The sequence below is a fragment of the Dysidea avara genome, chromosome 3 (assembly GCF_963678975.1).
Source record: "Dysidea avara chromosome 3, odDysAvar1.4, whole genome shotgun sequence".
In the NCBI taxonomy this organism is placed as follows: domain Eukaryota; kingdom Metazoa; phylum Porifera; class Demospongiae; order Dictyoceratida; family Dysideidae; genus Dysidea; species Dysidea avara.
This window is the reverse complement of record NC_089274.1, coordinates 50,110,226-50,136,129: the sequence shown is the minus strand read 5'-3', so window position 1 is coordinate 50,136,129 and position 25,904 is coordinate 50,110,226. Positions and strand designations below refer to the sequence as shown.

General features: G+C 38.6%; 5 protein-coding genes across 8 annotated transcripts in view; 2 read left to right on the top strand and 3 right to left on the bottom strand.

Annotated features, from left to right (window-relative positions):
• Nucleotides 1-164: 164 nt before the first annotated feature.
• LOC136251544 (postacrosomal sheath WW domain-binding protein-like) lies at nucleotides 165-960 on the bottom strand. The gene is made up of 6 exons (XM_066044015.1): nucleotides 874-960; nucleotides 720-825; nucleotides 545-671; nucleotides 411-500; nucleotides 326-364; nucleotides 165-270 (listed from the first exon to the last, which is right to left on the bottom strand). Exons 1-6 carry the CDS (start codon nucleotides 906-908, stop codon nucleotides 230-232), a joined length of 438 nt encoding a protein of 145 aa, XP_065900087.1. The 5' UTR covers nucleotides 909-960; the 3' UTR covers nucleotides 165-229.
• Nucleotides 898-9,145, bottom strand: LOC136251541 (neuralized-like protein 4). Of its 2 annotated transcripts, none has more exons than XM_066044010.1 (2): nucleotides 8,452-9,145; nucleotides 898-1,116 (listed from the first exon to the last, which is right to left on the bottom strand). In XM_066044010.1, the coding sequence occupies exons 1-2, from the start codon at nucleotides 9,026-9,028 to the stop codon at nucleotides 983-985; spliced, it is 711 nt and encodes a 236-aa protein (XP_065900082.1). In that variant the 5' UTR covers nucleotides 9,029-9,145; the 3' UTR covers nucleotides 898-982. The 2 variants fall into 2 exon arrangements, with proteins under 2 accessions (XP_065900082.1, XP_065900083.1); XM_066044011.1 differs by having other exon boundaries at nucleotides 898-1,113.
• On the top strand, nucleotides 8,514-11,992 carry LOC136251537 (intraflagellar transport protein 56-like). Of its 2 annotated transcripts, XM_066044006.1 has the most exons (19): nucleotides 8,517-9,152; nucleotides 9,202-9,333; nucleotides 9,382-9,474; nucleotides 9,520-9,634; nucleotides 9,680-9,729; nucleotides 9,775-9,837; nucleotides 9,887-9,969; nucleotides 10,020-10,089; nucleotides 10,138-10,239; nucleotides 10,287-10,361; nucleotides 10,408-10,488; nucleotides 10,539-10,560; nucleotides 10,609-10,718; nucleotides 10,764-10,827; nucleotides 10,873-10,961; nucleotides 11,278-11,361; nucleotides 11,412-11,481; nucleotides 11,531-11,771; nucleotides 11,823-11,992. In XM_066044006.1, exons 1-19 carry the CDS (start codon nucleotides 9,150-9,152, stop codon nucleotides 11,941-11,943), a joined length of 1,668 nt encoding a protein of 555 aa, XP_065900078.1. In that variant the 5' UTR covers nucleotides 8,517-9,149; the 3' UTR covers nucleotides 11,944-11,992. The 2 variants fall into 2 exon arrangements, with proteins under 2 accessions (XP_065900079.1, XP_065900078.1); XM_066044007.1 differs by lacking the exon at nucleotides 9,382-9,474 and having other exon boundaries at nucleotides 8,514-9,152.
• LOC136251535 (E3 ubiquitin-protein ligase SMURF2-like) lies at nucleotides 11,937-25,087 on the bottom strand. 2 transcript variants are annotated; one of them, XM_066044003.1, is made up of 17 exons: nucleotides 24,934-25,087; nucleotides 24,801-24,839; nucleotides 24,639-24,747; nucleotides 24,324-24,457; nucleotides 24,207-24,272; nucleotides 24,046-24,157; nucleotides 23,914-23,997; nucleotides 23,568-23,866; nucleotides 23,387-23,522; nucleotides 23,208-23,331; nucleotides 13,880-14,122; nucleotides 13,731-13,829; nucleotides 13,604-13,683; nucleotides 12,520-12,778; nucleotides 12,267-12,468; nucleotides 12,123-12,201; nucleotides 11,937-12,077 (listed from the first exon to the last, which is right to left on the bottom strand). In XM_066044003.1, the coding sequence occupies exons 1-17, from the start codon at nucleotides 24,977-24,979 to the stop codon at nucleotides 11,978-11,980; spliced, it is 2,211 nt and encodes a 736-aa protein (XP_065900075.1). In that variant the 5' UTR covers nucleotides 24,980-25,087; the 3' UTR covers nucleotides 11,937-11,977. The 2 variants fall into 2 exon arrangements, with proteins under 2 accessions (XP_065900075.1, XP_065900074.1); XM_066044002.1 differs by having other exon boundaries at nucleotides 12,123-12,210; nucleotides 24,934-25,080.
• The window catches only part of LOC136251534 (protein CLEC16A-like), a 33,942-nt gene continuing 33,045 nt past the window's right edge, over nucleotides 25,008-25,904 (top strand). Inside the window, exons 1-5 of the mRNA XM_066044001.1 lie at nucleotides 25,008-25,144; nucleotides 25,192-25,320; nucleotides 25,368-25,501; nucleotides 25,551-25,699; nucleotides 25,750-25,855. Of these exons, the coding sequence (XP_065900073.1) occupies nucleotides 25,077-25,144; nucleotides 25,192-25,320; nucleotides 25,368-25,501; nucleotides 25,551-25,699; nucleotides 25,750-25,855 (586 nt within the window). The 5' untranslated portion in view covers nucleotides 25,008-25,076. The remainder of the gene's footprint in view (nucleotides 25,145-25,191; nucleotides 25,321-25,367; nucleotides 25,502-25,550; nucleotides 25,700-25,749; nucleotides 25,856-25,904) is intronic.

The following is a 25,904-nucleotide window of genomic DNA, read 5'->3' as shown; positions in this document are numbered from 1 at the left end:
GGTGATGCCATGAGCGATAAAGCGGCGTGTGCAAGTAGCTGCAGCTCATGGCATTGCGATCAGCATGGTTTATGCGTCATCCCTCAAGGTCGTGGGATCTTAGGTAGCTACCCCCTCGCATGGGACTACCATTCGCCCCTCCTATAATACCTCAACGAGCAGTATTGTCTGTGGAAACCTCATAAACATTGCAGTAGACACACAAACTGAAGACCAACAAATTCACAAGTTATTTGTTCTTCTTGTCGTCTGGAGTAGTCCTGCTGTCATCTACACGTGGAACAAATCACGTTATAAACAGCTGGCCTGCTTGCTGGTAGCTCACCCTGATCAGCTGTTTCATTGTCTGGAGCAGGCACGTGCCCTAAAAATGCTTTTATGTGACATACTAGGCAGTAACCTAGACTGACCTTGTGAGAGCCTTACAAGAGCTCTTGAGAATTCTATACAACCTCCGGACTGGAAAGATATCGTGACGTTGCCCGGTCCCTCCCACCCAGCTAATGAGGCTCACATGAAATCACATGACACTAAACATGCTAACCTCCTGCAGGGGCTTGTACCGCCACGTCAATGTAATTCGCTCCAAATATGGGTTGTTGTACTTGTACTCCACGAATGCAGTTGAGTGGTAGCCATAAGTGTCCGCTTGGTGGCCACAATAGTTCAAACTACGAATTGGTAACAGAACTCGGGTCATGCACTTTTTACAGGCTAACTTTTGTATTGGTAAGAATAATTGAGCCTTCTGTGCTACTTTGTAGTGGTGCTGTAGGGCAAGACGACTTCAACAGAAACGACACCTTCTTTACCTCCGCCAACACCCTTGAAAATGAGTTATGTACGAGCAGCGTGACAAGCCCGTTATATTACCTCTCCCCCGGTTGTAATCTTGAATCAGTGGTCATTATGTCATAACGTAGCAAGCCTACAAGCGCGCCTTATTCTAGTAAGTTATAAGCATACAAATAAACAATTGTGATTATTGATAAAGTCGCTGAAGTCTGTGCAATAATCCTTGTGGAAGTGGTACACTCTGTAGATTGGAGCTTGGAATCATCTTTCTTAGCACCTCTAAGCATAACTCTTGTAAGTTCCTCACTGCTATCAACACTACTACACAAATGACAGCACATCATTTATATTATGTTTCAACCAAGTGGTCTGAAACTCACTGAAACCTTGTACAGCCTGCTAGAAATCTCTATCTGTATGGCAAGGAATGTAAATTTTTGTGGATTGCCAAAATTAGTAATTTTTGTGAAATTATTTTTGTGGTTGAGATCAATCCCCATACATGGGCTGTAAAAAATTTAAGTTTTGTCCTGCAAAATGCATGAACATTAAATTTGCATCTCACGAAAATTTCTTGCCTTGGGGGGGGGGGGGGGGGGGATTGTTTGTGTTTGTGATCCATAAAATGTGTCATCACATTAACAATGAGTTTCAGACCCCTTGACAACAACATAACCACTAGTGGACACCCCTTGGTAGTAACACCTCTTACAATAGCAGAATGTACAAACAATGTGTACAACTGAGTTACCATTTATATTGTTAGGCCATCCCTAATTGTTTTCAGGTTTCTGGTCCTAGCCAAGTGTTTTAGGGTACAAGTTTGCCTCTCCATAGACAGCCTACTTGCTCACACATGTAATAAACTAGCACAATTGTCATTACACATGGATATTACCAATAATGCATGGTGTTAGTTGGATGCGGGCGGTGGACCAGAAACCAGATTGCCACTTGGAATGGCCTTACTGAGGTGTCCTGATTTCAGGGGTCTAAACACATGTGACCTAACAAGTATTAGGAGTCTTAAGTTGGATTGAGGATAAAAAAGAAACAAGAGGTTGCCTGTACCTGCGATATTCAATCTGTAGTCATGACAGATTAAATGTATATCTGTAGGTACATCATTGAACTATGACCAAGGGAGAGTTCACATACAAATATTATAAACTCTTATTATGACTAATGAACATGTACATACTGCATCCCCAAAGAAAGAACATTTTTTTGGAGCTATAATTAATTTAGCATCTGAACATGTGCCCCACCAATTAATTATTCAAAAGATGGCCATTACTTTTCATTTTTAGCTTTGTTCCGCAGCATTACAAACAAAGAGCAGTACAAGAAGTGTCTATTACCGATGATAGCATGACACTGTAGTCAGCCACTGGGAAACCATATCGCACTACGCCGAATCAACACCTTGCATTGTTAGTGGGACACAAAGGAGGACAAACCATAATGTATGTACTGTGGTATGCCAAAAGGCACATAGCAACATCTAGTAGTGAAAAAAATCACTGCTGGAGAATTATTCTTGTCTGAAGGATAGTAAGTAAAGTCAATTCCACTAAATAATGCTATGGCACTGTTCACTCTAGATGCAGTCACCCAGCCATGAACTATATTCTAATAGAACAGTCACAGTAAACAAGTAGGGATCCAAACAAAGTGAATCAAGATAATAATATGATGATGATGTAACACAATTCTGTGGGAAAATCCCTACTTTGGCAATGAACAATTGTGACCCACTGTAGGGATTTTCCCACAAATTGATTTTGTAATACTATCACTCATATCTTTTTATCACAAGGATTCATTTTTTAAATCAATAATTTTAAATCGGTGAATAATCAGAAATCACCAAACTTCAGCAATATCGGTAATTATGACCTCATGCTATTGTCTCATAAAAATAAGACAAAACAAAGTTATGAAATGACAATTAATTTTTACAAAATGTGTTTGGTAAACATAAACAGAGTGACGGGAGTGAGTCATCTCAACACTAGTGCATTCAGTACACCATAAAAAATTAACGAAATTAATTTACAATAATATTCACTGTGGATGCTGATCAACTATAATTAAAAACTGTTTTAGCAATGAAATTGACATACTATCATTGTAATCATGATAATATGTAATTTCTTGGCTGTCACCTTTGATATCACATTTTTTTCAATCACACTACCCTAGTTTTGAAAGGCTGCACCCCTTTTCACAGCTTGGCTATTTTGGATATAATTTTCTTTCTGTATATATGCAAGCACCAAAGTTGGTCTGTAGCAGCTGGCTTTTGTCTTGTTCTGCAGGTAAATAGAAGAACTAGAGCTTAAGTGACATTTTACTATTTAAAATTATTTTTGTGTAACGTCAAGAATTAATTTGCATTGCTGCGTGCTCTTATTATATACATAGCTATCTTGAAGCTATTGTTACACAACCTACACACATACAAGTATATCATATCTTGCAACAGCTTGGCTGTACAAAAAGGGCACATCCACGAAAGTAAAAGTAACTGGTGACAAAAGAGCTGATATCTGAAGCGGCCAAAAATAAATCATAGATAATAGACACCCCCTACCTGGATTGGAAGCACATGTATAGTGCCCATACAAAACTATGAGACTATCCATGTTTCACGCCTGAAGTTTTGAAACACTCTTTTTCATTCGAAGAATCTGTTTACTGCCTGGATACAGCTCAATTACTTTAGTTACTAAGGTTAGTAGATTGTTTCTTTGGTAGCGACTGGCCTAGTACTGGTATAGACGCTTTCCGTATAAAAAGTATTTGCACATGTTTTTAAAAATAACTGAGTGAACAAGTTTAGTTTAAGGCTGATACTACTAACAAACGCTACGTGTACTGGTATGTGTTTCATGTTATATTCGTTCCAGTTTAGTCAAGTTTACGATTCCTGCCTCTCATATCAACCTTTCATGCTTGTCAACTTCTAGCTAACACACATCAGTACACCCACTATGAATAGGTCAAACCTTATATTCCATAGCGGTACACCTACTACTCACCACAAAGGAAAACATGTTCTACTCCTGCCACTGTGTACAGTACCATATACGCTAAATATATTAAGGGGGGTATTTTTTTTGCTGATTTTGCGATTTTGGGGGTTATCAGCGAAAATTTTATCCTTGAAATATTTAGTCCTCCATATAGTCTAATACATTTTGGGAGTGTTTGCAAATTTAGTTTTAGCAACACTGCTCAACTTCGAAAAATTTGCCCCTTGAAATATTTAGACTATATGGTATAAGGGACGCGAAGTGCGGATAGATTAGGTGGCACTTAGAAGTTCCAATCCAGTATGGTGTGTCTATTATCTATGAATGAACTGTGTTTTATAATTGTTTGGCTAATTTGTCACCTTTTCCAATGGTCAGTGCAGAGGAGGCAGCCAAATTACTAGCCAATTAGAGTTTAATGAATTAATTAGGAATGCAGCAAGACTTGCACAAGTCAATGATAAGAATCATGTAAGATCATAAAACATAGTTGGATTACATTCATTCTTAGCCACAACAGATATTAGCTCTTTTAGTTACCAGTTACTTTGGACACATGCCTTTTTAGTATAGTCTTTCATGGGGATTACTTATTTCTGTATCAGATAGTACCTAAAGCAGCTACTTATTTCTGTATCAGATAGTACCTAAAGCAGCTACTTATTTCTATATCAGATAGTACCTAAAGCAGCTACTTATTTCTGTATCAGATAGTACCTAAAGCAGCTACTTATTTCTGTATCAGATAGTACCTAAAGCAGCTACTTATTTCTGTATCAGATAGTACCTAAAGCAGCTACTTATTTCTGTATCAGATAGTACCTAAAGCAGCTACTTATTTCTGTATCAGATAGTACCTAAAGCAGCTACTTATTTCTGTATCAGATAGTACCTAAAGCAGCTACCTATTTCTGTATCAGATAGTACCTAAATCAGCTACTTATGATGTATTTTGTGAACTGTTCAGACTTCATTACTTGTGTGATAATAATTCAATCAATTATTATTCATTTGGATAGGCCACTCCGATTGTAATATTTCTGCTAGCATCAATTCTCAGAATGTAAAATTGGCAGCCAGATTTTAGAAATACATATTGCACTACAGCAATAGTTCATAATACTTGTATGGCTCTTGGCTACAGTAAAGATGTTAATTCTAGATTTAGTGTCATGGTTAGCATTTTACTAGCGACATGGTACATAGTGTCAATCAATATACTCTAATAGAACAGTCAGCGACCCATAAATTCTTTAACAACACGACTTCCTGTGAATTTCATGAGATAAGAAACATATACTACCAGTAGCCATAAATGAAGTTCATAGATATTTTAAATAATACACTACTCTGCACACTGGCAGGAGATATCATTGCTAGGGTAGTCCACTTTATACCACTGCTACCACTAGGGTGACTGCTACCACTAGGATGACTGTTACCACTAGGGTGACTGCTACCACTAGGGTGACTGCTACCACTAGGGTGACTACTACCACTAGGATGACTGCTACCACTAGGGTGACTGCTACCACTAGGGTGACTGCTACCACTAGGGTGACTGCTACCACTAGGGTGACTGCTACCACTAGGGTGACTGCTACCACTAGGGTGACTGTTACCACTAGGGTGACTACTACCACTAGGATGACTGCTACCACTAGGATGACTGCTACCACTAGGGTGACTGTTACCACTAGGGTGACTACTACCACTAGGGTGACTGTTACCACTAGGGTGACTACTACCACTAGGATGACTGCTACCACTAGGGTGACTGCTACCACTAGGGTGACTGTTACCACTAGGGTGACTGCTACCACTAGGATGACTGCTACCACTAGGGTGACTGCTACCACTAGGATGACTGTTACCACTAGGGCTACAGTCTGTCGGTGACATCATGCGAATAACATTATGGTGGGTGGCTAATTATTTTGCTATGAGTGTTTCACACCTTATATAGAAATAGGATAACTTCAGATCTATATAGATGAAATAAGATAATTACTTGTAAAGCCAAGCTTTGTTGAGATAAATAACTTACCTTAGTTGGTATAAGGTAAACCACTACAATCTGGAGTCCACAACTGAAAATACATTAGACAAAGTACAGGGACATGCTGCTTGATATGTATACATATGATACCAGTGTTATGGGATGTTAAATGCTGAAACATCACAATAATTCTGTACAACACAGTTCCCAATATCATCGTCAAGATTATATAACTCCTTACATGCCACATTGCTCAGCTAGTAGTACAAATTTAAAGTAACTGTTTATGTAGTTGGCATAATCCACCCCTAGTTACTGCTTATACTAGCACTTTGCAGCATAAATAAAAGGAATGAAGTGCAAAATCATACAAACAAATCAGGTGTGCATGACAGCATTCATTCAACCAAATTCCTTGGCACTGATTTGTCTTTTACTATATGCATCAGTGAATAAGTAGTATCAAGAGTTAATAATAAGAGAGGTAGTATGGATACAAAGATGAAAGCTTGTTGTAGGTCTGTGAGCTGAGGTGTTTAATTAAACATGTGACAACCATTGTGGTCACACTTGTTTATTGGGGGTGTGTGCTTTTTAGCCACATGACTGTGAGTCTTGATATGTTGGGTTTTCCCTTAACTCATTGCATGGTTTGTACCTTGATAGTATACCAACATGTGCAACTAGGGGTTTAGCTGGAAGGTGTGATAACAATTAGAGTATGACTGTCTGTCACATTATATGCTTACTAATTATTGTGTTAATGTTTTTGTGGTACTCTAATAGAGCACACTTTTTTTCTGAGCACTTCTAATGCAACACAATGAATGTTGTAGAATTCCACTACAAAATTTACTATTCTGGTGCAGTAAACTAGAACTATTCTGGTGTAGTAAACTAGAACTATTCTGGTGTAGTAAACTAGAACTATTCTGGTGTAGTAAACTAGAACTATTCTGGTGTAGTAAACTAGAACTTTTATCAACTGACTGCAGTGGTGGAGCGTAGAGGTCCTTAAATTTTTGTCACATTTTTATACATGTACTTCTCGGTGACTGTTCTATTAGAGTATCTCGATTCACATGTTTGGTTTTTGATTTATTTCTCCATAAATGATACTCTCAGTACTTACACACGACTACGATAATTACTTCATGTGCAGACCAATTTCCATGTTATTCCATCCACTGGATGTGTGACAACAAATTGCTTTCAAAATAGCACACCAGCTCCCTCGCTTGTTATTAACCTGATCTGTAAATGTGCTGCATTATCTGTCCCCAAATTTTAAGTACATTGAAGCAAAAGTTACTGCAATTTTTCAAAAAGAAGGTGCATATCTCAGTGATCTCGAATTTGAAACAGGAGGTGCCCTACCCCGAGCAAGTGAATATGGTTGATTTACGTTCAGGCACTATTAAGAAATAGATGCACAAAAGCAGGGTTCCTGTAAAATACACCCTTGTCTGTCGCACTGGCTGTAGCTCTTCCCTACATCATGGCCTTCAATGCAGGAACGAAAATATGAAGGTTACATAAAGAATCCCAAAGTAGCCGGACAATGAGTGCTTCACTTCAAGCATAAAATTAAATCAAAATGCTCACACTAGTGAGTATGTAGTGTGACGGACAGTCAGACAGCATTTCAGCTTTATAACATTTGTTATGATTATCAAGGTGTTCTTAATAGTGAGGTGTCCTGAGGTTTAATGTGTGTACACTAATCTAATACAATAGACAAGTGTCCTGATTATCAAGGTGTCCTGATATGTATTTTGCTTAGTGATGCCTTTTCAAAGTAAGAAAAGTTCCCCTTCAATTCTATGTATTAGTTAGAATGGGTCGTCAAGGTTTCTACACTATTTAGAGGACGATGTGGGTGAGGCTACCCACAACCTTAATACTGAGGCTGCAGGCCTAGGTAATTAATTGTGGGCAGCCAAGCCCACATCGTCTGAGGGGCTCTAATAGCATAGAAACCAACCATTCTAAGTTATTTAGAAAATATCCTAGGATAAGAAAGAGTGGCCAGCTGTGCAGGTTTTATCCTTAAGTCAAGTTGATCATGTCAATGCCACTGCACTGGCTTGACATTCATAAACGTTGCATGCAGGCTCTAGTGCCAGTATCAAGTAGTGCTAGAAAGATGCTTGTCTTGTCCAGCTGAATGCTAATGTCTGTCTTGTCCAGAAAGTAAGCTAACGGTAAGGACATTTTGGTTTCTACTGGATTTAGTAACCTCAGACGCCAAAGGAAATATTATGTAAATTTTCTAAATAGCTATATATTTTCTAAATAGCTAAATTAATATGAAGCTATTGAATTGCAATGTGTTTTGTGTCTATAACGCATTATGTGTGAGAGAAGAAGTATTGGCATATTAGGCCAGAAAGAATACTGTAAGAGTCAAATAAGTATACATATGTCAAAACATTAGATTTCCTTAATGGAACAAAGTTGTGTCATAATTCCTGACTGGAATATGCCACATTTATGATATTGGAATGGAAATCTGAGGATTCAAATTTCAAAATGGCCAAGAAACATAATGATAATGATGAGCACTTGTTACAATCCAGCAAGGGGTGTCTACTATATCTAGCTAGCTGATACACTTACCAGATCTTGTGATCCTGGTCTCAATACAATTAGCGTAATGATCTACAACCACAAATAATTTGTGACCTTTACTTGCAATATTTCTACAGGCTATCCCTTGTGATAATCCATCTACTAGGAATGACAAATCTCCATTTCTTTCTAGTCTTAAGCCAACCCGACTGCCTTCTCTTAAGCTGTCAAGATTGTGGCCACCATACGGTGTTTCTACTGGTCCATTATTCAAGTTATTGTGCAACTTATCTGCACACCATACACAGTACCCTGGTGCGTCTGGAGAATACCTGGGTACGTCATTAACTGTCATCTCCTTATCCTCAGCAATTTTCACTACTCCTAGTTTAACAGTTCCCGACCATCCGCTACCATAACGAATTATCTCCACTTCAAATTCCGCAACACCTTTAAGTGGCTTGTCACCATACACTACGCCATGCGCGTAAAATTGAGCGGGGTCCTTTTTGTTGGCAGATAATCCGTCATCAGTAACTTCCATCTGTGATGCGCACACTTTAGAATAGCCAAACGTAACTACTTCCCCTAACTGAAAATCTGATCCTTCACAATGGTTAAACATTTTCCTGTGTAGCCAGTTAGGAACATTTCACCATCTAAGGATAATATATATCATGCTGATCCATAGTGGACATTAAATAGAATCACCGCCTCTTGGCAACGTTATTAAACAACAAAAACAAATGGTGAGAACTAGAAGTATGTTATTTGCTAGTGTTATGGCGTTCTGTTTAGATTCTGTCCAGGGCCAAACCTGCTAGTGGCAACGAGGCATTGCCAAACAAAGAAAAGAAGAAAAAGAAAGTTCCGAAACTAGACGAATTTCTGCAAGGTCGTGACTACACAGGCGCCATTACCCTGTTAGAGGTAAGTAGGGTGATGCGCTAAGCTCATTAAAATCAGCTACTACTGCAGTTTCAGTGTAACAGCGGCAAGGCGCCAGAAGTAGCTGGTCAGTGGATAGCTTATTGTGCCTTCCATTTGGGAGAATACCAGCGAGCTAGAGAGGCAAATATATATAACACAAAGGCGACATAATCTATTCTGTTATAGGAGTATGAACGGTTGACAAAGAGTGAGTCTTGCAGTGCAGAAGTATGGATCAACCTAGCTTGTTGCTACTTCATGTTGGGTATGTATCAAGAAGCTGACCAGACAGCACAAAAAGGTAAAATGTGTTGCTATGGTGATAGTGTTCACATGATGGTCACAGCTCCACCCAGTCACCTTCAGAACAGGTTACAGTTCCACTTAGCACATAAGGTATTGACCAATGTAATTCAGTTAATAGTACAGTTATCAATATAGTTTAATGATGAGAAACGTCTCATGGGATATCACCATCAGCTACAGAATATATTAGAGGATCAGGTGATTATTAAGTTCTACTCAACCCATCATGTATACCACCAACATCTAGCTGAGCTTAGCTGCTATTCATTATCTACGTACTCACTATCAAGAAGCCATTGATATTTACCGTAAACTATTACTGGAGAACAGGTGATATATTAATGAGGTGTGGCTAGTGGTGAGTGTTTGAATTATTATAGGGACTTGTTAGCACTAAATGTCTACCTGGCCATGTGCTATCACAAGCTAGACTATTATGATGTGTCTCAGGTGAGCCTGCAGCTCCTCTGCAGCTAGCCACACCCCTTTATTATGCAGGAGGTGTTATCAGGTTATGTACAACACAACCCAGACAGTGTGATAGCTATCAACTTAAAAGCTTGTAACTATTACAAGCTGTATAACGGCAAGGCTGCTGAGGTAACCAATCATTCATGATGTCATGATGATCACATGATCACTGGTAGGCGGAGCTCAAAGTGCTGCAGGATACCTGTTCTAGCTCGTTCCATTTTGCACATGACCTCCTACAGCACAACAAGGTATTATAACCAATCACAATGCAAAGTAGCATGTTACTTGAATCAGGTGATCTTCTCAAATGGTGAAGGAGCCTTACAAGTGCTCCCTCGACTACTAGACATAATTCCTGAAGCTCGGCTAAACTTAGTAAGTACAGTAATAATATACTAAACACTGGGGTAATGTTTTCATAACAGGTGATTTATTACCTGAGGCAAGGTGAGGGGTAATCCCTACTAGTCAGCTGGTATGACATACATGCTACAGGGGATAATGAAGTGGCTTATGAACTGATTAAAGATGTAGAGCCAACATCAGCTCAAGAGTATATCCTTAAAGCTATAGCTAATGCAGTCATTGGACAAGAGAGGAACTCAGTAAGCTGTTATTATATTATTGTGTTACTACCCTAACCCTATTAGAGAGATAATCTCAAACTAGCTCAACAGTATTATCAGTTAGTTGGTAGCTCAGGAGCTGAGTGCGGTTAGTAACCATGACAACTGCATTAAGTCTATGTCATGTATATAGACACTATTCCTGGACGACAATGTATGGCTTCTTGTTTCTTCCTACTAAAACAATTTGAAGATGTCCTCATCTATCTGAACTCTGTGAAGGTATCACCACAATAGTTAATGGAAGTGTCACAATTAAGCAGATGTGTATTGTATAAGCATAGTGTTATAACGAATTATGAAAAATAGCCTCCCACCTACTTCATTTTAGAAAATCTTTGGTTTGGCCTAATGGACACTTTGGGACCAACAGAGGTTGTCCTCTTTAGAGGTGAAAGCGTAGAGACCTAACCATGTCCTTATTTGAAGTTTTTTATTGTGGATCCATAATTTGGAGAGATTTCACCAAATAGTTCATTAGACTATAGCATGTGTTGGTATCACTGCCATCAAGGCTTATTGCAACTTCATATTATAGAGCTATTTCTTCAATGATGACAACTTCAATTTCAACTATGCCCAAGCCAAAGCTGTCACAGGCAATTTCCAGGAAGCTGAAGAGGTTGGTCCAGTTATTCTGCAGTACACCACCACCAGCCCCTCCCCCTTTAGATGTTTCTGCTTATCAGTTCTGATAAAGTCAAGACTGATTATGTGTATATCAGCTGGCTAGCCAGATGCTGTAAGTAAGCCACATGTGGCCACTATTCAGATATTACTGGTTATACTAGATATCATGAATCGTAAACCTCAACATGCCTGGGAGCTCTACCTCAAGATGGACACTTCAGCTGACTCATTTTCACTTCTCAATTTGATAGCCAATGATTGCTATAAGATGGGTCAATTCTATTACGCAGCTAGAGCATTTGACATATTGGAAAGACTAGATCCTAACCCTGAATATTGGGAGGGTAAACGAGGGGCATGTGTGGGTGTGTTTCAACTAGTCATTGCCGGACATGAACCCAAGTGAGTAGCATCACATGATCTTTTGCTTGTAGATCATGTGATCCATTACAGGGAGAGCCTTAAGGAGGTAATGCAGATATTAAGGAACACAGCTAACTCACAAGCTGAGTTCATCATTATGGCAATTAAAAAGTGGGCTAGAGACAATCGTGTTCCACTGCCAGGTCTATAATATAATTATTATTTTATCATTACAATACAAAATATTATTCAACATGAAAGCCTGCTGTCTCTTCAATTGCACAAGTTAATTTTTCTCTTAACTTGTCCATACTTTCATAATGAGGCAAATCTACCCTATTAAAACTGCACCACACATCACACTATATACACATCAAATAGGAGGCTTACCATGTGTGTGCCTTTGGTAAACTATCAGTTGACAAGTTATGTGACAAGTGTATGGTGAATAGTCTAGGACCTGCTGCACCTGTTGATCCTATTGTAAGTCACACTACCTAGTTAACAGTCTCACATGGCTATTATTATTGTCACCTTGTAAAGCTTTAAACCCTTCTAGAGGTACTCGTGATGATCCAGTCACAAATTGTAATAACTGTGCTCTCCGTTCATCACTATACTGACTGACAATCTGCCAGAACCATCTAACAATTGGCATGTCAGCACTACAATGTTTTAATCTTGTATTGTTCCTCCAATCCTGTATGTCAATCTTACCAACTCCACTAATAATTAGCTGTGAGGTCATAGTGACATCACATGATCATTACAGGGTGGGGCTGCTCACCTCTAGTTCCCGCTCATCAAACATCTTCAATAGCTGATGAGGTACTAGCTCAGTGAAACCATTTTGTACTGCTTGTAATTGTTGATCAATACCTCTCTTGAAGTACCACTGTACATAATGATGAACATATTGCTGTTTGTTATCCTGTGTAACAGGTACATCCTGTCCTCCTGGGATCAGTTCATGAGTCATTAGTTGACCAAATCGATCATAATTGGCACAAAATGTGTGCTCCAGTACCTCTGTGATGTCATTCTTCCTGTAGTAATGACAACCGGTATTACATCATCAGACACAACACAATATTGTGTCATCCATTAAATTAATGGACCACAATAATCTCTAGGATGGTCTTTCTTGTGGTACTACAACACTAAAGTGACCTACACGTTCACTACCCATACTATATCATGTATATGTGTCTACATTACATATTCTTATCACACGCACACACACACACACACACACTCTCGGCTACAGTCACCTGTACACTATACAAGACTAGCAACCCACAAGAATCTGTGCCACGTCTCATGAATGAAGGTGTGGGCACCAAAAAGGAAACACAGCAACCTGGAACCTTTCAACTAGAACAGCCCAGTGCTCTAACCACTTGGCCATCCTCCAAAGTCTTGTCATATCTTACCACCTTCATGAAGCCTAAAAACAACTGAACTGTAAAAGGCAGTATTTAAAAGAAAGGTGGAGGCTAAACTACAAAGATTAAACTGCTGTTTTAGGATGGCCACACTTTTGTACGAGATCTTGTCTTTAGCTCTAACAGGAAGATTGTTCTCAATACTTGAGAAAAGGCATACAACTACAAGTCTGCATTCAAGAGATAGTTCATGGCTACTGACAGTATTCAACTTCTCCATTACTACAATCATAAAATTTGTGTGATTAGATGCTAGCTGTGATGAAAGATCTTGGAAAAGGTTATAGCACAAGTTACAACTTAGAGGTGGGAATACCATAATATACTACATCACATACACCAGTTACAACTTAGAGGTGGGAATACCATAATATACTACATCACATACACAGAACAATACACACACACACACTACACTATACTCACAACATCCACTGGAAGGACTGGTGTATAGATGGTTCAACTGCTGCCATGTCTTCTAGCGTAATAGGCAGCCCCAACAGTTGCTATGGAGAAGTGTATAATAAACTAGATACAATAGGACAATGCTCACCTTATAAAAAGGAAGGGTGAATCCCCCGTCAACATGGTGACCATGAAACACGGACATGCCAAGGATACGACCAACAAAACGAAAATAGGACAAGTGTTCCTATAGCAACAACCAGGATCACATGAGCAACTAGGGATCACATGACTTACAGGGTTTACAGCTGAATTAGGATTGATCTGCAAAGTGTATGCATTGTCACGAGAATACTGGAACAACCCGTAATATGGGTTTAACATCTGCCTTGATAGCAGGTGCAACCACTCTCTTGCTATTCCACCATAATCCAGACCATCCTCTGTTCTAAATTTGACCATTAGTTTCTTCTTCAGGTCCTTAGGACTCATTTTCATTATCTGCCGATAAGACTCCTCAAATATTTCATCTCTTGACACCTAGAGGAGAGATCACCCTTAATTGTTGCTGATATAATTTATGTATGATACAGCAGTGTACACCTTAACCCTCCAAATAAGGACACAATAGAAAACATCTCCATAATAAGGACAGGTCTGGTCGGACATGACTAAAACACGGAATGGACTGGGAAAACGGACTCGCAAACGGACTGGAAAGAACTTGCCTGAAAACGTTTTTTGGTCATAGAAATTCACTGTACAGCTGCTAGAAAGACACAACAATGACCTGAAACAAACCTCTGAACTACTCTGAACACGATGTCGAAGTTTGCTAAAGCCGATATTAAGCCCTGCGCTTAAAGATAGTCTGAAATTAAATTCATTTTGTGTTTAATTAAAAGCGCACTTTCCGTTTCGCATGTGTAAACAAGACAAGACACAAGCTTTAAGCCTGTTAAGACATTATGTTACTTGGAATTCATGGTCTGGTTAATAGCTGCAATTAGTTTGACGTCTGATCTTCAATTTTACAGGTGACAGCTGTGACAGGTAGGCTTTGTTGTATTTAATCAGCTGGCAAGGCACTGTCACAGGTGCTCACACTAGGAGACTGGCGCTTTGTAAATTATCCCAGGGTTTAATGGTGGCTCGAGCACTCGTTAATAGGTTTGTTTAAGGCTGTTATTACGTGTTATATTCTTTATAGCAGCGATTTAGTGAGTTTCTATGGCAAAAAAAATGTTTTCAGGGAAGTTTCTTCCAGTCCGTTTGTGAGTCCGTTTTCCCAGTCCGTTCCGTGTTTTAGTCATATCCGGTCTGGTCCATATATTATTACTGTTCTGTCAATGTGTTTAACTGTGATGACAAAACATTGAAAATACTGAATATAGAATAGTAGTAGTAGTAAAATACACAAAATTAATAATTACGTGCAAGTTAACCTAACAGTAATATATCGTCACATATTGTGATAAACTTCTATATCATGATTATGATATTATTATGACACATAATTTTATAGTGTAGCAATTTTACACAAAGTTCACTGGAGAATAACGTTTAACACAGCAGTGCAATACTTTTTCCTTCAATACAGACATCCAGTAGCTTTGCTACTTAAGTGCTATTATCGTTTCATGTTGATTATATATTATCATGATCAGGGGCCGATCCAGGAGCTGGCAAGGGGAGGGGCACAAATGGGCTAAGTTGTAGGTGGTTGCGGGCCAGATTATCTTGTTAGTTGCTGCATTTTTGAAGCAGCAAATAATCACTTCTTAATAGTGTCACTGTTTGATTTTAGCCAATTTGGCCTTTCAGATGGTTGTAAAACTGTTTAAAAGGCTATGAATGTCAGCAACACGATAATTATTTTTAGATGTGCTTAGTACGCACGAAGGTGCTGGGTGACAATTTCACAGCTAGTTTGACTTTGCACTTTGTTTCAAGTGAATTTGTAATAAATGCTAGTAAAATATGCATATTTTCATGAAATATTGACCTGACACAAAGTTTAGTATTTTAATCAGAAGTATCATGTGGCTCCTCCACAGGTGGGGGGGGGGGGGGGGCATTTGTCCCCAAATACTCCATCCTGGATCCGCCATTGGTGATAATCTATCGTAGTGATAAAACAGTGTGCAATAATCGTGATAGCCGATATACAAATTACAACGAGTATCACTCCTAAGCTGAGGTGAGGCTTATAAGAACAGAACTTAGATAATGGGGACGTTATGGGTATATTGGCAGAGTTGTTAGGGGATTGCATATTGTTATAAATTGTTAAAAATCAGTGCAGAAGAGATTGAACTAGTTTTAGTTGGAAGACTGAAGCTCACAGTTTCTTAAAGTTATTCTTTGAACACAGTAATGGCGCCACGATGTGAAAATTTTAATATCACGATAGTCACAATATATTAAATGAATTGAATATGTTAATGTATTCACAACACAAGTTATATTCAGTCTATTATGCTCATAACAACGATGTGACAAAGTTGTAGCATCACCACAAGTTGCCAGAGAAGTATCCTCTTCACCAAATAATTAGTTTATTATAATTTATTTTTTATCACGATTATCACAATATACGATACATCGTGGCATCACTAGAATACAGTGGGAAAAAAGTGATTCCCTCTATACTATAGGAGAAATTTTGCGTAGGGTATGCAAAATGTCTCCTGTATATTAAAGTAGAAATTTTGTGTGCCCCATGAAAAATGTCTCTTGTCTCTCATATCATAGTAATTGTATATTAGGGATCATGAAGATTTGGGATTTTCTGACAAATCTCACCCCAAAACCATCCTCACAACAATACCTTCATGGCACCTTGGCAGTATTGGTTAATAGTAATCAAGCCTATAGTATGTCTTCCTGATACTTCTATATGAAGTTCTTTTGTTTCTATTCAACTGATTTTTCTGCTAACTTACTAATGCCTTCAGCCACAACTAGACCAATGGTACTATTTTGTTACGGGCTTGATTTCTTCATTATTCATTTTGCTTTGGCCTGAAACGTGCTTTTCACTAATCGCAACAGCTGTAGTGTATGCATCATGAATTTATCTATCCGCTATTGGTGATACAATAAGGTAGAAAAAAGCAGAATGATGATATAAAACTGTGATGCTAATTGTATGGCGAAAAGTGCTAAAGACTATTAATCTTTAACCCTGAATGCCACTATAGTGGCTCTAAACAAACGGTCATGTACAATATCCATATACTTCAATGTACAGAGATGGGATAACATTTAATGGAATCCTTGATGAACAAGTACACAAAAATTTTTGGAATTTTCAACTAGAGTAGGGACCATAGCACATTGATAAATAGTACTGAAACAAGCTGGAGTAGCACACAATATTAAATCACAGTAAAACAATAAGAGATCAAATATCGTGCACTACTCCAGCTTGTTTCAGTACTATTTATCGATGTGCTATGGTCCCTACTCTAGTTGAAAATTCCAATTTTTTTTGTGTACTTGTTTGTCAAGTTTTTTTTTTGTAATTAATTATTATGAATGGTGAACCCACACATACCGCATCTGAAATGGTGCTGCGCGCCCAGCTATATCGATTATTATCTGAAAAGTGAAGTAACGGTTGTCAGCTATGTTCAACCCATTACACAGCATTTTGAATCAAGAACTATTCGAAAAGCACCTCTGCAATCCACACATACCGAAAGAAAGAAATGGTATCTCAATTATTGTCTGAAAGGCACCTCTCAGGCCGAAGTGATGTCGAACAGTGAAGAAATCAAGCCGGTAGCCTTAGCCGTTGTCGAGTTACGCTTGTCTGAAGGCATCAGTCGGTCAGTCAGTTACTCAGTCAGTCAGTAGAAAATTCCGTTAAATATATATACAAGTATTCAATGTACAGTAGGGATATTCACTTCTTATTGTTTTACAGTATTTGGACATTACATACTACTCCAATCCAGTTTGTTTCAGTACTTTTTATTGCAGCACTATACACTGTCCCTACTCTAATTTAAAATTCCTAATTTTTCTTATACTTGTTTGAGAAGTTTTTTTTGCAAGTTCATGACCACTAAATAGTGTGCTTTTCACAAAACTAGTCACAATATTTTAAAAGAGTTAATCACAGTACTATTATACTAGATTATGACTTCTACAATAACAACTGATCAGTGGGCGTGGCTCTACATAAGCCTGCAGACAATAATGGACGTGGATTTGTGCATACCTACGGACTGATGAATGGGCGTGGCTACCGTATGTCTACAGACAGTAATTTACGTAAGTGGGCATGGCTCACGATAGAAGCAGGGCTACGCTATGACATGTAGTAACACGTCCACATTTAATTTAGCACGTGGGGTCAGATCCAAATAATCTGTAAAGCAGGACCTGGATGACCCGACTCGGTTTAACATTGTTACTAAATAAACTATATTTATTGACTTACACATTGCTATATAGTTCGCCGTGAGTTGCTCTCTCTGATTGATATCAACAAGTCACGTACGTGTGTGTTTTTAGTGCAACCGGCGACCACGTGTATTTGAATAGTTTGATGCAATATACACTGGTATGGAAGCCGTACTGTAGTCTATTAACACTCAGCGGTAGAACCTTGACTGATGGCCATGGTAAAGAAGGATAAAAGGTAAGACAATAGCGCAAGCATTGTATGTTTATCAATATACCAAAGGTTTTCTCTTAAGTGAACTAGAAACGTTTCTGTGAAAGAATTAGGGCTGTAGCTGTAGCCAGTTTTCCGTTACGCTTGACTGAAGGCGTCAGACAGGCAGGCAGTAAAAAATTCTGTTGAATAATAAATAAAAAAAATTCTGTAGCAACTTGATGGAAACGTTTCGGGTCGATCTGAAGACACTTTTGGACTTGGTTTTACCCAACCAATACTGTCATGTCATTGTGAGAAAAATCGTGGCAGGTTTTTGGGTTATATTATATCACAGATCGCCCCCACACCTCCAATGTCCCTACTATACAGTACTATCGTACTGTATGATATATTTTGTTAAATTCCATAGCAACTTGTTGAAAGCATTTCGAATCGATCTGAAGGCTTGTTTGGGCTTAGTTTTGCGTAACCAATACTGCCTCATCGTCGTCAGGGAAAATTGAGGCTATTTTTTGGGTGATGTTGTTTCGTGCGATTGGGCGAAGGGAAAAGCAGTAAAAGCCATTGATATCGAGAGGATCGATGCACATAATTTCTGTAACAACTTTAAACAGGCTGTAGGACTCCTTCAGCACTTGTGCTGTAAAGTCTTTGCACGTTCTTCATAACATCCCTGGATTTGTATCGTTGTCTACATTTGCAGTGGATGTGATATGTAAATGTGCTTTATATTTCACTGTTATGTCCTAATTCCTTCAAATGTGCTTTATATCTCACTGTTATGTCCTAATTCCTTCAAATGTGCTTTATATCTCACTGTTATGTCCTAATTCCTTCAAATGTGCTATATATTTCACTGTTATGTCCTAATTCCTTCAAATGTGCTTTATATCTCACTGTTATGTCCTAATTCCTTCAAATTCTTTACTTTTTGGATGTCCAAAGGAAATGAAGTCATCTGGCCTGCTTCAAAGCATCTAAAATATGCTGCCACATCAAACTCTGCTTCCACACTTTGCTGGCAGGGTCATTTCCATGCCACAATGAGGTGGCTACTGTAGTAGCATCATCACCTTGCTCTTGCATCTTCTTACAGGTAATTGTTACACCAAGAGTTAATAATAGATTATTATTATGACTGGTGAACTCACACATACTGTACCACACCAAAAGAAAGAAATGGCGCCATGCATCCCAGCTATATCAATTATCATCTGAAAAGTGAAGTATCCACTATGCTTAGAGATGCACCAATTATCAGCTCGCTGATCGGATCGGTTGCCGATATGGCAATTTCTACCATACCAATAATTGGCACCAATGCTCTACGAACTGATATTACTACTGATAGTTAGTATGGCAAAAATACTATTATTTGCAATGCAGTATTAATGTACATGTAAAAGCCTTCTTCTTCTTGCTCAGTATACAAACAAATAGAAATCCTATATGTAGCACTATATAACAAGAAGCCATACAACTGCAAGTGCAAGCAATATTGTCTCATCATTGTCTGCAAAAAGGGATGCTGGTTTTTGGGTGATGTTTTTTCATGGGACATGTCCACAATTTATGGTCCCTACTATACAGTACTATCGCACTGTATGATGATGACACTTCGAATAAATTTTGCGTACCCTACGCAAAATTTCTCCTATGGATGCTGTTTAGTATAAGGGTACGCTATTTCAGTACAAGCACTCCTCTATATATAGGAGATATTGTGTGTAGGGGTATGCAAAATTACTCTTATATATATGGGGGTGCGAATCTAATTAGTGTAATTTAATCTTTACCCATAAAAACAGTTCAAAGATGGTGGATTAGTATACAAACTTCTCACCTCCAGGTATCTTTAAGTTGGAGGTGGCCTTTCTATACAGGTGGCCACTAAGACAGGTTCGACTGTACCAAGGTATTAACAAAAATATACCAAACAAAACTTTTTGGTAATACCACAACACTTTAACTGCCATATGGCAGAATCAACTATTAGCACCCATATATGGCATCGTGTTTATTACACATCTAATGTGATTGACTCCACTACAAATGCATTTACTGTTATCACCTTTGAAAAAGGAGGGTTAGTAAAATACTTCACTCACAATACAATATCAATATATAAGAGTGTATATTTTAGCTACTGGTACATCTTGACACAGTGGTTATTTGACGGCCAGGTCTGGTTGGTGGGTGTGTCTCTCAGTGTAACTGGCAAAATGTAGGTAACATTATTGCAGAACACAACACGATAGGTTAGGGTAATTCAAAGGGCTCTAAGGCTGCAGCACATGTTGCTTTCAGACCTTCAGTGTTGGTCACTGTACACTTATAATAATTATAAATTATAGCTCGTGTAGTTACAAGAGCAGAACTATCTTCTGTATGATAAATCAGAAGATACTGCTGCTACTTGTGGTAAGCATGATGATTCTAATCCTGGGTACTTGTCTGTATATCTGTGGTTTTAGTAGCCACTATGCCCACCCTGTAGAAATATTGCTCCTTAAGCTCACAAGAATCGGTCTGTACAGGTAATAATGTTGATGGGCCTCCAATTATTTGTCACACCACCCTAATCAACTCCAATTGTTTGGTACACCACCCTAATCAACTCCAATTGTTTGGTACACCACCCTAATCAATTCCAATTGTTTGGTGCACCACCCTAATCAACTCCAATTGTTTGGTACACCACCCTAATCAACTTACACTTTTCCTTGTACTTGTTTGTTTACATAACTATGACTGGTGAAGCCACACAATAACACTAGACGGATTATAAATTATGAATGCAAGCTCCACCAAAAAAGTGAAGTGGCAATTACCCTTCAGTTTCAACTATTATGCTCCAAGTGGTACAAAGGAAGTATAAGAAATATCTCTCCAGCTCCAGTCACCATGACAATTTCTGTTATAAACATGACGGAATGTATAACACGCTACTTCAAATTGACACCTTGGTGCTGTCAGCAAAAAGAAATGGGACACAAAAGAAGTTGTTGGACTGAAGCAACATTTAATATTGAAACATCAAGTCTGTAACCTTAGCCATTATTGAGTTACTGAAGTCATTAGTTAGCCAGTCACACGCAGTAGAAAACTTTAAAACAAACATAAAATGGCAACTTATTGGAAGTATTTTTGGCCTCTCTGAAGATGCTTGATTCTACCTAACAAAATTTTCAAGGAATCGTGAAGGTTTTGTGAACCTGATTTCTGGTAGAGCTGAAACGGATAGCAATATCCGGATATCCTGAACTAAACCTTTCCGGATATCCTGAACCTAACCTTTCCGGACATCCTGAACAAAATCTTTCCAGATATCCTGAACTAGTGCTCGGCGATATACTGGTAATACCGTTTATCATGATAAATTAACATAACCGATTATCATACCGAGACAGCTTTAGATAACCAGTATATCGAAATACCGGTACATCGATGAATACCGATACATCGATGAATATCAGTATAGGATTGCTTTTAACCCAGCCTTTGGTGTTTAATTATTCAATTTGTTGATGGCTTAGCAGACACACCCTAAACAAAAACTTGAGGTTGTCACATTACAACACATGCTTACTTGTACTGAACTATATATTGTTTGGTTTTTGGGATGATACCACTTCATACTAGGCCCAAGAAATGATGTAATAGTTACAGTAACAAGCCAACTATATATCAATATACCGCGATATTTTCCTGTTACTAATATCGTGTATTCAAATTTCAATACTGCCGAGCACTATCCCGAACTAAATCTTTCCAGATATCCTACAGATAGCGACATCATCACTTACTGTAAAAACATGACATGGACCTGTTACAACAACAACAGTGATTGTAGTATAATAATTAGTGTGAAGACTTTGTAGCAACTATCCTGATGGCTTCAAATTACTATCAGAATATCTGGATAATACGGATATCAGAAAGAGACTATATAATCTAAATTCATTGTACTTATTACATATGCACATCTATCATATCTGAGTCTGTATGTATATTAACCCTTAAACTGGCATAATTCAGAAAACTGCATTTCAACTTAATAAATACGCATGCCTTGCTCAAAGCGCTGTAACTTTCGAAGCGTCCATCCTATGGCTACGCAATTTACGTCTTTCTACTTGTGATGTAACAAGGATTAAAATGATACCTAGGGTTTTACCCTAATGCTACACAGTGAGGCCAAAACTAGCCATGAAATTAACTTTTTGGTAAGGAAACATGTAAACCCTTTACATACCTTTATAAAATGATTGATAATTCAATAGTAGTTGCTCCTATCACCTTGCAACAACTTCCATTCGATTCATTGTGAATTTTTTCTATCAGGCTATATATTACTCAAGTGAGTAAACCCACAATTGAAATTAAACACATGACAAGAATTTTGAAACATGGAGATGCGACTCGTTGTTCATCGCTTTATAACAAGTAAGCCACTATAGTTACAATGTTCATTTAATCTTCTCCAAATAGCCCAGTGAACACACTTTTATTCTGTGTATTTGCAGGTTGTAAGAATTAAGTTACCCCACCTAGTGTTGCCATGCGTGTCCATATTAAGTAAACACGCATTTCCGAAAAATTCTCTACGGGTTTAAGGGTTAATGAAATAAATAAATCTGTCTCAGCCCTAGTTTCTGGTCAATATTACTATGAGAAAGTGCAAGCCAGATGATCCCTAATATACAGTACTACTATATGATAGTCGGAAAGTGTGTCACTTTTGCATGTCACAAATCAGTGGCCTCATGTGTATATGCTAATGCACACTTGTTCAAACATCTCAAAACAATCAATGTTCATGCTAGCAAGCTTTGCAAATTGTATGATTTAAAAGTAGTTTGCAAAATAAAACTTACACAACATTTTATTCATCACTTTCAACAGGACCATTTTAACGAAGCACACACAGTCTGACTCATGTGATTATGAACATGTGTATTACAACTGAATGTTCATAAGGTATACACAACATACCTCTATACGACAGTGGCCGACGGCTGGTTGCATGGAAACAAGTTGTGCTCTTAACTGCCTGAATTTCTGAGTAAGTGCCACATTGCCATGGTAACCATTGCTGGAATCATCTACTGAAAATTGCCTGTCAAACAAGTTGTTATGGTAACACGTAATAATTTGATAAACAAGTATAATACTTTTCCCAAAGTCTCCTAGCAACAGTATTCATTGGCCTTGGGTCATGATTAGCACGGTTGCTATGGTGATCAGATAGATAACGACGTCCAATGTTCTCACTAGCAGGAGCATCTTGTGTTGCCATAACAACAGAGCCTACATGCAATGTATAAAACTTTGACACATTCACAATGTACTAACCATTCTCCTGCGATATTTCATGTTCTGTAGTCATAGCAACCATACTGGACGGCCTGTGATGGGAGTGGTGGTTGTGATGGCTACATGGCGTGCTGACACGCCTCCTCAAACTTGAACCAATAGAGAAAGTTCTAGTGGAGGGCGTATCCTGTGTGCTCAGAGCCGACAAAGACGAAGTATGAGCTACAGGAGAGACACTGGTAGCCTGACTGGTAGATGCTGACACATTTCCTGCATGACGATCTAATGTGGCATTGCGACGAGCAGCACTTGACGATGACACACTCTCATAACCCGGTCTATACAAGTAACCATGACAACCACACCGAACAATACACACACACACCTTGTGGGATGCTCCCATTGGGTAGATTTAGTGTAGTGATTGACATAGTATTCCCTCCCAAGAGGTGTGTGTCTCAGCTCCCACCTGCCATGCATGTAACCAACCCCTCCTCTTACCACACCCACAACATACCCATCAGGTAATTGATGCTCTTCTTGATCAGACAATAATGAGGGTGTTGTCATGGTGACATCTGAGTCAGCCACAGACACCGCACCAGTTTGATCTCGTGATGTCAAGCTCACTAAATATGAAATAACTATAGCTAGGGAGACATGTACGCTATTACTAACCAATCACTTGTCCTCGTACAATTGTATCATCATCCGGTTGGCTTTTAACCAAGTTCAATCTTTGATCTAATTAATCATAGTATTATTACTATTGACAAACAACAACAAACTACTTACATCCGCTGTCCTTGATACGACTAATTGTTGTAGCACTAAGGCGCACACAGCCCAGGAAGCCGGCCCCTTGGCGTTTGTGTACCTTTCTAGAATTCCATATGCTGATTGATATGGAATCAGTTCTACTGAGGAAGCTGTACAAAATCAATAGGATCAGATCATAACATTAGTCTGCGAGTAGCAGCAATACAGACGGAAGCCATATAGTCACTGAATACTTTATACATTGGCCTGGTCACTACAAGTACCCCTACTAGTCTATTAGCTAGTCAATGAGCAGTAGAGTACATTGTAAACAACACATAATATACTAACAGGTCGTAATGTTGGTTCCATTTGGGGTCCAGTGACGTCTTAACCACTTCAGTAGTATGACACTGGCCACTACTATCAACTACGATCTTTGCAAACGAGTCCGGCAAACCTACACGACAGGTAGCATCACGTAATGAATCACTGAAGGTTTCGTATACTTACGAAACAAATCCTTTTTGGCTAGATTTTTCGCCGAGTGCACTACAAATTAGTAAATTTTTCACTTTGTGAAATTACTACACAAATACCACACCACCACACGAACAGAACTAAACGCTACGCTCACTACACTCACCTGTTAATCTTAACTTCGTTCTACGCTGGCTACTATAGAGCGACATTGGCGCACCGTATTATTTTATCCGTCGCTGTGTAATTATGACATTAATTAATTCTTATCCTTAAATAGTGCCCACTGCCCACTAGGTCTTCAACGAGATGTGGAAGAGTTGGCTACAGGAACAATGGCGGCCCAAGAAGAAGGCTCCGTCACTCGAGCAGTTAAAGTGAGATAAACTAAACGAGATGAACTGTCATTGCACACGTGATGTAGGTACCATTATACGGTATTGTCGCGAACCAATCAGGTCACTGAAGTAAATAGACCTATGATAGTGGAGACGTTTCGTTCAATAGCAGAAATATTGATATGGGGAGACCAGAATGATACGTCTGTATTTGAGTAAGTGTTGTCTATGTGTCCAGTAAACAATGTGAGTGTTTTGCCAGCTACTTCCTGGAGAAGAACATGCAAAGTTTCTTCCTGCGTATATTATCACAAAGATGTGGCAAATTTGTCTGCGTCCAGTTGCTGCAAACACTCAATATCCTGTATGAAAACATTAGAAACGAGACGTCGCTATGTAAGTATATAGTGTGCAATGACAGCTATAGTAACCACACCCCTCATAGATTACCTCTTGTCAAATAACCACATTAACTCCATAATTGTCCACAAGTTTGACTTCTCCGATGAAGAGATATTGGCTTATTATATCTCATTCCTCAAGACACTCTCCTTCAAGTTGAACAGCCATACCATACACTTCTTCTATAATGAGGTGAGTGAGGGGAAGAGAAGGGGCATGCCTTCACTGCTCTACTATAATAGCATTTAAGGGATTTCCCCCTTTATACTGAAGCCATAAAGTTTTTTAATCATCATGAGAGCATGGTCCGTATTGCAGTCCGTACTTTGACACTGAATGTGTATAAAGGTACGTCATCATGTGTGTGTGTGTATATACACACGTGTGTGTAGTGTGT